The following is a 12,713-nucleotide window of genomic DNA, read 5'->3' on the forward strand; positions in this document are numbered from 1 at the left end:
ATAGCAGGAGACCTCTGCAGATTGTAGCACAGCGATGAAATCAAAACAAAATGAAGTGAGTTTGAATTGATACTGGTTAAATATATTTCAGCTCTAAGTATTTAATATCTAGGTGTTTTTATGGGAATGTGGATCTTTCAGATCAATCTGAAAACCAATTTTGATTGGTAAACTTAATGTTATTGTGTCATTTAGCGCAGGGCGCTGGTCTTGGTCTCGGGTTCGGTGGTCTTGACTACAACTCTGCTACATGGCTCCTTGGTTGCATGTCCTCCACCCCGCCCGCACCTTCTTTACATCCCCTTTCAGTTAGATTTCTTTCTTTCTAAATAAATGTGACTAATGAAGTTCATGCTATGTTAGGACACGAGACAAAATGTTTCCATCCCTGAAATTATGATTCATAGAATCACATATCTAAGTCTAAACTGTTACAGAGAATAAACACAATAAGAACATGTTTAATCTGTGGTAGTGTTAATTAAAATGGCACATTTCTGATGTATTAAAATTAAATACGATCGGCACACTTAATGATATTAGCGATTAGGTAATGCATTCAGCGAGTACTTTTACTTTTAATACTTAAGTATTTTTAAAAGCCAGGACTTTTTTACTTTTACTTAAGTAAAATGTTAATGTGGTACTTTGACTTTTACTTAAGTACATTTTTGACTGTGTATTTGTACTTTTACTTAAGTACATTTTTTGAGTACTTTCTCCACCACTGAATACCACAAAGTCTTCAACATCACAACAATATGAAATGTTTAAAAGGCCAACTCACATCAGGTTTATTATTTTTAGAGTTAAACTCTTCAATATTTCATCTTCACAGTTAAAAGGTAGATACCAGTAGAAATACCTGACTGGTATCTCCTAAGAAAGATGCCACTTCTGAGCTGCTCTGCCTTTTTTACAATTCTTAGTAATAGTAATAATAAAACTGGATTTATAAGACACGTTACATGTAAATTGCAGCGCGGCGCTCCCTCCCAAGCGGGATGAAGCATCAGTCAATGATGACAATGCTATTTCAGTGGCGGCCTCTGGCACCCATTTCTGTGAGGACCTTCCGGAACTGGGCTCCGGTGCCTCTGGGTCTGACTCCATTGCCTCCCAGGAAGATACAGAGGAGTCTGACAGTCGCCATTCGAACAGCTCTTGCCCATTTACAGATTGATGTTCCTCAGGCCCAGCCTGCAGCTTCCAGCGAATTCTTTAGGCGCAGTAGATCAGAAGCTGCCTTTGTGGTTCCTCCCTTGGAGGAGTATATATGGGAACTACATGCTTGCTGGTCAGACACCAAGGCACTTTCACGTCTGACAACGGATAGCAGGGTCCAGGCAGTCATGCAGGAGGCACCCAGGGTTGGCTTGGGGCAGATGCCAGCGGTGGAACCAGGCATTGCCTCTCTTATTATCCCACCTGATGAGGCTCATCATTTCGGCCCAATGCCAGTTGTCTGCGGCCTCACTGCCGTATTACTGATGACCTTCTCTATAAAGCCTATGATTCTGTGGCGTGCATGGGCCGGATTGGGAACTCTCTCTCTCATCTTATGCTGGCCCCGTCTTCCTCCTTGGAATCTGTTCCACTGGACCACCCCACGCAAGGCTTGGTTGATGCATCTCTGCAGGTCTTTGCTCTCATGACGAGGGAGCTTGGACGCACACTCTCCACGCTCACCACCAGGTCTGGTTGGCGCAGTCGCCACTTACTGAACCTTGTAAGAGAACCCTCTGGGCCCTGCCTGTAGTTCCAGGGGAACTTTTCAGCTCTGCAGCACTGGACGCCTTGGACCGTACAGCTCAGGCGTCTCGAACAAGGTAGCAGCTGGCAGGGCTTCACAAACGTAATCGCCAACCAGTTCGCACTTGGGCAGCTGCAGGTCCTTCACGGAAGTCCTCGCGCCCATCTCCTTCTTCCATTTAGCCTCAGGGTCTGGTGCCGGGTCAGAGATCGGTCCAAGGACCTGCTCCAGATCAGAGAAACCGGGCTTGAGACCAAGCTGGGGCCAGGTTATCTCACCCCTTTCAAGCCGCACAGTCTGGCCGGCGTCCTCCTAGGCCTTCAAGGGGCCAGGGGTCCGCAGATGATGCCTTAGGGCTGGCAGTTGGTTATTTTACGCCGGGACAGCTCGGGTTCTGGGCTGCCCACACCCCGGACTTGTGGGTGTTGTCCGCCCTGTACCGGGGATATCCTCTTCAACTCCACTGCTGGCCACTCGTCCCTGGCCGGGTCAGAATGACTGTGATTCGCGACCCGGTGAAGGCACAGACACTGAACCAAGAAATCTGCACCTTGCTGGCAAAGGGAGCTATAGTGCCTGTGGACCCCCTGCTGGATCCAGGGGGCTTATATTCCCTATATTTTCTGGTTCCGAAGAAGACCAGGGGTCTACATCCGGTCTTGGACCTCAGGGGCTTGAATGTGTATTTGAAGGTCATGCCTTTTTGTATGCTGACCATCAAGGAAGTGTTGTAGGCGATTTTCCCGGGCAATTGGTTCACGTGAACCGGATGTGAACATTCTGGTTCACGTCCCGGAATGTAGCAGCCTACATTCTGGGATCAGGATGCTTATTTTCATGTTCCTATCGCGCCACCCCATTGGCGGTTTTGTCGTTTTGCCTTTCAGGGGAGGCACTTCCAGTTCAGGGTCCTTCCGTTCGGACTGTCGCCGTCTCCCAGTGTTCACCCAATGAGTCGCAGCGGCCCTCTCTCCTCAGGAGGCACGAGGCTTACAGATCCTCCCATATCTGGACGACTGGCTCATTTGTGCCGCGACACGGGACCAGGCGGTTCGAGACACTCGGTTAGTGCTTCATCATGTGGGATGCTTGGGCTTGCAGGTGAACATGAAGAAAAGCAATCTGAATCCCTCACAGGAGACCATCTTCCTGGGCAATGCCATGAATTCCATCTCAATGACTGCTTGCCCGTCACCCCAGCAGGTTAACAGTATATTGAGCGTGCTCTCAGAAGCTTGTTAGCAAGCTGTCTATGCTAACAAGTGGGTGGCCTTTGCGACCTGGTGCCATAATGAAGGGCAGGACCCGGTGCAGTGTTAAGTCTCTGACATACTGACCTTCCTGCAGGCATTACTGGACCAGGGAGTCTCCATCTTAAAAGTATATGTGGGTGCCATTTCCTGTTGGCATGTCAGGCTGAATGGTTGTTGGGTGGGCCAAGACAAGGACGTTGTACTGTTTTTGAGAGGTCCTTGGCGTTTGCACCCACCCAACCACCCTGTGGCACAGGCATGGGGCCTTTCTTTGGTGCTTGAGACTCTTCGGTCCCCTCCCATTTGATCCCCTGGCATCTGCGGACCTCAAATGGCTCTCACTGAAGATGGCGCTCCTTTTGGCGATGGTTTCCGCAAAGCGTGTGGGGGAATTGCAGGCTATCCCGATAGCCAAGCCCTGCTGCCGGTGGAATCCTGATGGCTCAGGTGTTACACTGTGGCCAGATCTGACATTTATGCCTAAAGTGTCACTGGCAGCAGGCAGTACTCAGCCGCTCCATCTTGCCCGGTTTGACACCGGATGCTCCTCCGAACCACTGTGCCCTGTTCGTGCCCTTGAGGCATCAATGCTACGGCATCCTTCCGAAAGATGAATAGCCTTCTTGTTTGCTATGCTGGCCCACGGAAAGGTCGGCACTTTCTAAGTAGAGACTTGCACACTGGGTTGTGGATTTGATCTCCAAGGCTGCCTTGGAGGACCGGCCACTGCCGGCAGGAGTGAAGTGCCACTCTACAAGGGGCATGTCGACCTCGTTTGCTGCCATGACAGGGGTGCCGTTGGACGTTATATGCCATGCAGCCTCCTGGACATTACCTAGTACCTTTACTCTGTTTTACAGGGTGAATGTGGCTGCGCCCCATCCCCTTCAAGGAATTCTGGAGCAGCACACCTCTACATCATATTCGGGTGAGTGACGTAGTGGTTGTCCCTTGAGTGTTGCCGATTTCTCGTGACCTTGTTGACATACGTCATCCAGTGCTTGAAGCACCGCCTCTGGTGGTCAGGAATTAAATAGAACAAAAGCTACTACTGTAACTACGGTTCTATGAATCCTGGATGACCACCAGAGTGCTTGGTCCCTCTGAATCCTTGTTTCTCGCGAGAAGGTTGAGTAATTGAACACCAGGTGCCACGTGATTATATAGAGTCACGTGGGTCCCCAGCAGGTCACAGGTGACTTTGTTGTCATTAGTGCTCAATCTGCACATGCGCAAGAATGATCGTTCAGTGCTTGAAGCACTGCCTCTGGCGGTCAGTAGGGATTCATAGAACCGTAGTTACAGCAGTAACTTCTGTTTCCTCCAGCTTTTCTTACCATCTCTTGTTTATGTATTGTGAATTTATTTTTATCACCACTTCTGCTGCAGCTGCCCCGTAAACATTTGCTACAGTTGTCGGAGTTGAAAGTTCCAGCGCCTTTGCTGCTTTCAATTAAGAAAACACAAGCTTCTTTCTTCTGTGATGCTGTAAACTGGGAACATTTTCACCTGTCCAGCAAAATGTTTCCTTTCTAGACCCAGACATTGAAATGATAATCTGTAGCACTTACCTTCTCTGGGAAGCTGTGAGTCCAATTGAAGATGCTGCTGTGAGTCCACCCTTCATCATGGTCTTGGTTTTGGATCCCAGTCGTTTCCTCTCTGCAGAGCTGATCAAGAGCTCCTCTTCCTCTGTTGCACTGCAATAATTTCAAATACGAGTCAATATAACTGCTTCTATTTTTTATCATCATCATTATTTAACAATCTGAGACAAGACTGGTACTTTTTAGCGACTGAGATCCTTTTAACTTGAGCCAGTTTCTCCTCCAGTGTGTCCACTTATCAAAAGCTCCAGCTGCAACAGCTCAGCTCTTTCTAGATCTGTTTATCAGTCAGAGACCAGATGTGATCGCTGGGTTTTTTTCCCCAACTTCTCTTGGTTTGGTGTCTGTAATTGGGCAGACAGGGTTCCCACACTGTGAAGTCTTTATTAACTCCGATCACTGAGCCATCAGGAATATTACCACTGATATTCATAAAGCATCCAATCATCTCTTCATAAAGTGTGATTGCTGGCAGGCATGCTGAGCAGATGTGGAGAGAGCTCGGCATCCTTCTGCTCCAAAGCTCCTCTGCACTAACAGAGGGATCACTGCCTCACTCTCTTGGTAGTCTGGTCAGATTTAAAGCCACTTTTCTTACATCACTTCTCACTTACCCACATATAGTCAGCACACCAAGATTCCTCCATCTCTGACATGGTTCACGTTTCTTCCTGCCGTACAGAGCTCGCTGTAGATTCTCCCACTCTCGTTCTTCAGGTGTTTTAGGTTGGGCTTGTTCTATTTCATAAACCACGTGTGCAAGATGAATACTCCTACGAGGTTTCTGTTCTACAAAATACTGATGGTGACAGAAAAAGACAGAGGCTAAAAATAAATCTTCATGGAATAAATCTGTAAAATATGTCTGTAAAACTGCAAATGTTACTTATTAAACACAAATGATAAGTTTGATTCCTGCTACTTGTGGAGATGTGTTCTGAATATTGTCCCAACCAACATCAGAGTTTAGTTATGTTTCATTGTAGGACGAAAAGGATATTAATGTCTAACAAAGTGTTGTCATGTCAGTCCAAGAAGAGTGAAATGAAAACAGAGCAGTTATTAGAGGCAAACGAGAAACCCTGGATTCCCATAAAATCCCTTGTGAACAATCTGCAGGCCTGCATCAGGACTGGGTCTTTACTGAGGAACTGGAACAAAAGAACACGTTCCCAAAGCTTTCCAAAGCACAAATCCCTCTTTATTCATTAAATGACATCAAACGTCTCCCATTCATCAGAATCCAGCTAAAAGCTTCCAGCTCAGTCTGAACTGAGCTGCTGTTCTTCAGGTCTGGTTCTGGTTCTGGTTCTGGAGGATTTGAAGCTCTAACAGCAAACTTTACAGTCCCTGTCTGAATGGAGAGCAGGTCACAGTTTAATCACAGACACCTGCTTCTGCAGGAACAGCTCAGACGCTGATTGGCTGTTAGGAGCTGCACATTATTAAGGGCAGGGAAAGAAATGAACATGTACATCTGCAGATTGGGTTCACCATCAGCTGGAGCCAAGCACGGCCCATCATCTCTCATTAAACACAAAGTGACTCGCTACTGGAAACATACAAGTTAATTCACCCAACCACAGACTAACAGGCAGCCTTTATTAGGCTAACCAAGATTCTGTAATTCTCTTATATGTGAAATGGACAAGAGCCATGTGTTTGCTGAAGGGAACACTCCCTAGAATAAAATCAAACTCTGTTCCAGATGCTTTTAAAACGCTGTAAGTGAGAGTGATGTTGGAGAGTTCTGAGCACTAAAACCCATTTTATTGGTAGGTGTCCCATCGTCCCCTCTGGGATCCTCTGGGATCCTCTAGTCCAGCACTGCTGGTTAAACTGGTTCAACAACAAACAGACATGTTCGGAGATCAGCTGCTGGTGTCTCTGGCTGCTGCTTTGTGGGTTTGAACTTCTGCTTTGCCATCAGGGGAGGGAGCTGCAATGATGCAACTTTGTTTCCTCAATTAGACCCTGAAGAGAGCCTGTCCATAAGAATGACTGTGATTCCTAAATATCTCCCAGATATGGTGCTTGTTGTTCCATTTCACTATAATCATCAGCAAACAATGGCTTCAATATATCCTGCAGAGATAAAAACCTACACTAGGACAGTGAGCTGTATGGATCAAAGCAATGAAGGAATCTAAGGGGAACAGATCCAGACAATGATTTGTTCCACCACAGACTCCTTCACAGTTCGTTTTACTGCAGCTCTCAATCATTTTTATCTTCTTCAGGCTTTAGGCATCACCCTTCACACAGAACTCATAAAACATTAAAGCCTAAATGTCTTTAATTGTGGCTCACTCTGGCACTACTCAATGGTTTGCTGAAGCCTCTACTAACCCCACAACTACCTACGATGACACCTCCATGGTCTAACAGCTGAAGGAAATGAACTGAGGACCAACAGGTGACTATAGGCATGCGTCTCAGCCTTGAGGAACGCCTCAGTTCTTTATTCTCTCCTTTCTACTCAAACAGTCAGACCTTCATCTTTTAAAGTAATCTTTCTAAGGTTTACCTTACAGGAAGTAGTCTGCTCTTTGACTCATTTTCAACGCAATACTTGAGCAAATAAAAAACAACATCCTGTCTTAGAAACCTGCAGGTGAAGTTCTCATTTATAGCAGTCTAAATGTTCTGTTATGTGTAGATCCAATATGGCTTCATTTCCTCTGCTGAGATGCCTTTCTAGATGATTCATAGGTAAGTGTGAAGGTTTTAACCACCACTGTCTGCAAAAACTGGATGCGTTCAAGGACTGAAATGAAAAAAGATCCACAAACAGAATATCTGAAAGATTTTCTTAATCTCCTTGTAATGCTTCAGATCCCCAACATCTCTGTACATTCTCACTGATGCATGACAGCAGTATTAATCAAACCAAACGTAGTTTTGTTGCTTGAGACAGATTGTTCTTTTTTTTTCTCCAATATTCATCACAGTTTTTAGAAATCAAACTAAATATCTGTTATTGAGAATTATATCATTAATGAAAGGATTGTTCCAAAAATATGCTTTAGAAACTTTTCCTTCAGTTTAAAACCAGAGCTGATTCTCAGAAATCAGGTGGAGAGCATGAAAGAAAACTTGAAGCATCCGATGATCCTGTGATGATGGCACATTTTCCATCAACAGTGTGAGCAAGAGAACAGAAGATCAAATTTCTAAATGATTAATAGAGTTTTTTAAGAACAGATGGAGTCCATTATTGAGGTAATATCTTATGTTGTCATATTACTTCAGTAGGAAATAGTACTACTGAATAAAACACACATATTTCAGTGTCTGGAAATGAGGAAAATGTGCCTCTACTATATGTGTGTATATTGGCCTAAACGAGTCTCTACTGTTTTGACTGAACTTGGAAGAAAGCAAATCAGAAATGTTTCAACCCAGTGACAACCACACAGTAGCACAGTGACTGATTCCTCACTCCTCACTCTGTTCAGTCACAGCAGCAGCAGGGTTCAGATCAAAGCTTCTTCATGGACAAAAAGCAATTATTTATCCCCAAACAGGTTTGAGAAAAGACGTGTTGGTGTGTAAGCTTAGAAGCATCTTTTCCACTGTACCTGTTTTTTCACGTTCTCTCCAAAATGTGGAGATACCCTCTTTAGAAGTGTCGCTATGTCTTCATAATAATCACTTTGTCTCTCATAGAGACTTTCGTCGTCTTCTTTGTCCAACCCCTGTGGTAAAAAAAATGCAACAAAATGTGATCATTAATTATAATAAAGCAGTAATGCAAACCAAACAGTCTTAAAAAGTCTCTACCCATCAGCACGTCAAACACTTCATTTCTTTTTCTTTGTTTATTTAATGCATAAAAACTAAAAATTCCAGCATTTATTTTTCTGCAAATTCAAATCCAATTTGTGTTTCCAGTTCATTAAAAATCAGATAATGGATGATAAGAGACAGAAAAGGGGATAATCTGTTTATCCTTCCAGTTTCTAAGAGATTCAAAACTCTTCTCTAGATCAAGAAACGTGCAACACATTATGTTTTATGACCAATTTTAATTACATTTCATGATTTAAATGAAAAACTGCACATTAATACACTGATTAACCTGACCTGAAAAACAGTTTCAACTACAGTCAACAGCACTGTTTTACTGTCTGATGCTGCTGCTTCTTCTACTCTTACCATATTAAGAAAGACTCCAGCAGAGCTGCAGGTGATATACAGGGCCTCAGCGTCACATGGCTCAATAACAACGTAACAAATCTCACCAAGCAGTTGTCTCCAAGGTGGAGCGCGACAGCCGTTTGGAAATTCATAGTCTGAAAGAAAAGAGAAACACACTAAACGTGAGCATACAGGGCCACTTAAAACCTGCAGGAATGTCCCAGCAGACCTCCTATGGAGGAACTGAGGAGGATGGGAAGAAACCAAGGATGGAAACAGAAGCTGATGGTGATAGAATAGAAGCTCTGAGGAGAGCAACTCTGGATCATTAATCACACTTTCATTTCTAATGTAAATCATCCACTAAGAACCTCGCTCCCACAGTAACACTGCCTTACTTCAACTTCACTTGGGGAGTATTTGAATCGATGCTGCTGAAGAGCAGAAGGACATGGAAACTTGTGCTGCTGCATGCTTTGTTTTCAGTTAGACAACAAGCATCTGCAGACCAGACTCTGTCAGATAGAATGACCTCCATGTTGGCTCCAGCTGCACAATATTAATATTTTTTTTATGGAAAAGCCAGCATTCCTGTTAACAGTGAAATGTGAAGAAGATTTTAACCTGATGTGTATCTCACTGACTTCAGCAGCCTCTTCCCCCCTTCAGTGCAGTATTGTCTCAAGAACCCCACTTCCTCCTCCACTGCGGTGGGTAAAAGCTTGACTTGTCTGGAGTCAAAATGTAGAAAGATAAACACAGATCAAAGATCTTATCTGATTCAGTCATGGTACCATCTTTTATCATGCTGCCTGTTTCTGTCAAACAGGTCACAGCAGATCAGTCGGAATGAGGACACTAGTCATGGTCTAATGGAACGTGAAGATGTGTCTAAGTAGAGAGAGAGGTACTCACTTTGATATTTCTCCAACAAACTTGTTGAGGATCTTTTCATCAGTGTTTCTGAGCAGGATAAATAGCTTGACTCTGATGTCTAACTCCAGAGCCGAGAGGTCTTCCTCTGATGTGTTGGCGAGACTCTGACCAACAATCTTACCCATGAGGTCTCTATTTTCTGCACAGAACAGATCACATTTACAGAGTCAAACACAAACAATGATAGTTATTATTTTACATAATTTCAACCCCAGAGCCCAGGAAATCAGTTCCACTTTCTTTTCTCAGACAAATACTGACCATATTACCGTCTCTGTCTGTAGTGCTAAAGTAAAAAGTCATCAATGAAAAAGTGCCAAAGGCAACATAACTGAATTATTTCAGAGTGTCAGCAGGAACACAGACAAATGAGATCAGGTGGTGATGGAGGAACGCTGGACAGCTTAGGTTGGAAACAGTTACCTTGTAGACACGCTTGGACCTCATGACGCTTCCTGTCATCTGCCAGATGCAGCAGTTTAGAGAGCTGGCTGAAGGTACGAACAGAAATAGAAGGTGGAAAGAACTGCAACAGTGGCTTCCCCTCACTGTCTTTTTCAAGGGACTTTACACCTATAGCACTGCATGGGAAATAAAAGAAAGGGAAAAAAATGGGTCACCTACAATTTTGGAGAAAACAGGCAAAATTTCATTCAGCAGACAGAAATGCTTTTCATCTAAGCAATATTGAAATGAGTAAAAAATGAAAATTTGACTTGTTTAGGTTGAATTTAACTGGACACAGGCTACAAAAGTCCACTAAGATGTTTCTCATAATCTATTACTAAAAGACATGAAATAACCAAATGGTGTTAACAGTGTGACAGAGCCTGGGAGGAATGTTTAATTCTGTTGGAGCGTTTGTCCACTGCTAACCGGGCAGGTTATTGTGTCAATTGCACAACAAAAGTAGACCAGAAGATATGATGATATTAAATGGATCCTTCTATGTTTCACTGAAGATGAAAAATAAATGAATTGCAACAAAACTAAGCTATTCAGCTGGATACAGTCTGAATTGCTGCAGCAGAGCCCAGGAAAACAAACTTTCTGAGATTGTGTTGACACTAAGAGACTGAGCGATGACAGTCTGACTCTGTGAGACAGATAAAAGTGAGAGCAGCAGCCAGTTCATCATTAGACCAACCTGATGATATAGTCGTCTTTGAAATCATATTTCACTAAAGAAGTGTTCCACTGAAGCGGCTCATCAAACACATGCTCTGCCTCCTGCGGGTGCCTGGAAACAAATTTCTCCGCGTAGTTCAGGATTTGCGTCACTAAATACTCGTTCAGTGGAGTGGACTCCAGTTTATTGGAGCTGGTCCACTGGGCCGCCCTGGTCAGTATGAGCCCCATAGCGCCTCCTGAAGTTCAGAAATAGAACAAATTGGAACAAAAACTCTCAGGTGTCGCTTCAGCTCAGTATCGGTGTAAATAACAGACTCCTGACGAAAGAACTTCAAGCTGAAAAGCTGTTTTCTGAGTACTTTAACCATAAAGTACTGCAGTACATTAATATAAATATGAGCTATTTCTGGTTTTGCGAGTCTTTTATAATGTTACATATATCTTTAGCAACTGAGCATTGTGCGTTTGTAAAACAGAGTAGATAAAATGAAAGCTTGTCAGTTGCAGTTAGGACCGTTAGAGGACACACAGGACACACAACACTCCCTAAGCTAGCTCACCCTTTCTACACAAAGCAGCTGGTGCTCAACTATCGTCGAAAAACAAACTCAGATACTCATGTGTAGGCAGTCTGAACATAGTAAAATGCTAAAAAACTATTTATATTCCCTGACAAAAGTGTTTACGTTACTTAAAATGTAACATTACCGTTCTTTGGTAAGTTGGTTCTGTGGAATCTTCAGCAGGTGACAATAATCAACGGTTACCACGGCAACCAAGCGGCACATTCTAGCGTCCCTTCTTTGTTGCTATGAACAACAGAAGCCGAGCTGGACTAAACTTCCTCTTTTTATTAATTTTATTTAAAATAAATAAAATTAGGAATAATGAAAGCAGATTTGAGCAGAGATGGGTAGAGTGCCGAATAATTATTCTCAAATAAGAGTAAAAAGGTAAAAAGAAAATATTTATATAATATATAATATTGTGAAAAAATATATAAATAAAATAAAGTATTATTATTATTATTAATAATAATAATAATAATAATAATAATAATAATAATAATATGTTTAAAAAAAGGCTCCTGGAGGAAAAAAAGGCTACTGAAATGCAATCAGACAGACATCTTTAGTTGTGTGCAAATTCTGGTATTTCAAGGAATAAATTGAAGAGAAAAAAATACAAATAAATAACATATTTCAAAATAACAAATAAAGGTAGAGGAATCCATCCATCCATCCACTTTCTTACACCCTTGTCCAGGGGCGGATCTAGCGGGTTGCCACCCCAAACGAGAGCCTCGCCACCCCTGTTGCCACCCCAGCTAGCGACAATGAATTCAATAGTTATGGCAAATCGGACATTAAGCGCATGAAACTCTTTTTTCCCAGACAACATTGAATGCAACACAATGTAACCTGACATCCACTGCTGAGTAGCGGGAAGTGCGAGAGATGGACAGAGCGCGAGGCAGCAGCATTGATAGATATATTACTGGACACACATGCGCACATGCGCCATTGCTGTCTATTGAGTCAGTTATATCGGTGGTCAGGAAAATACTACAATCACGCAAATAATCAGAACAACGGACGCAATGTTTAGTAGTTAATTCAACCATAGATAATGGTAATAAGGGCTTCAGATTTCACAGGTGAGGAAAACTTTTAATTTAAAGAAAACATTGAACAAATGAGCAGTGGGTCAGTTATGCTAGCCTAACTGTTAGCCTGCTACTGACTTTGAAAACCTTAGCATGTGCTTCGGTGTATTTTGGTTCCGTTGGCATTAAACAGGTCAACCCGCCCACCACGTCATCAGTAGAGCAGCTGTTTATCCATCCATCCATCCATTTTCTTCCGCTTATCCGGGGTCGGGTCGCGGGGGCAG

General features: G+C 43.3%; 1 protein-coding gene across 1 annotated transcript in view; it reads right to left on the reverse strand.

The window, feature by feature from the left end:
• Positions 1-11,613, reverse strand: part of odad2 (outer dynein arm docking complex subunit 2) — a 33,464-nt gene extending 21,851 nt beyond the window's left edge. Inside the window, exons 1-9 of the mRNA XM_017301756.1 lie at positions 11,529-11,613; positions 10,837-11,056; positions 10,113-10,270; positions 9,669-9,828; positions 9,378-9,484; positions 8,772-8,908; positions 8,195-8,311; positions 5,228-5,412; positions 4,578-4,706 (exon numbers count right to left, since the gene is read on the reverse strand). Of these exons, the coding sequence (XP_017157245.1) occupies positions 4,578-4,706; positions 5,228-5,412; positions 8,195-8,311; positions 8,772-8,908; positions 9,378-9,484; positions 9,669-9,828; positions 10,113-10,270; positions 10,837-11,048 (1,205 nt within the window). The 5' untranslated portion in view covers positions 11,049-11,056; positions 11,529-11,613. The remainder of the gene's footprint in view (positions 1-4,577; positions 4,707-5,227; positions 5,413-8,194; positions 8,312-8,771; positions 8,909-9,377; positions 9,485-9,668; positions 9,829-10,112; positions 10,271-10,836; positions 11,057-11,528) is intronic.
• Between the last annotated feature and the right edge of the window lie 1,100 nt (positions 11,614-12,713).

This window comes from Poecilia reticulata, linkage group LG20 (genome assembly GCF_000633615.1).
Source record: "Poecilia reticulata strain Guanapo linkage group LG20, Guppy_female_1.0+MT, whole genome shotgun sequence".
NCBI lineage: Eukaryota > Metazoa > Chordata > Actinopteri > Cyprinodontiformes > Poeciliidae > Poecilia > Poecilia reticulata.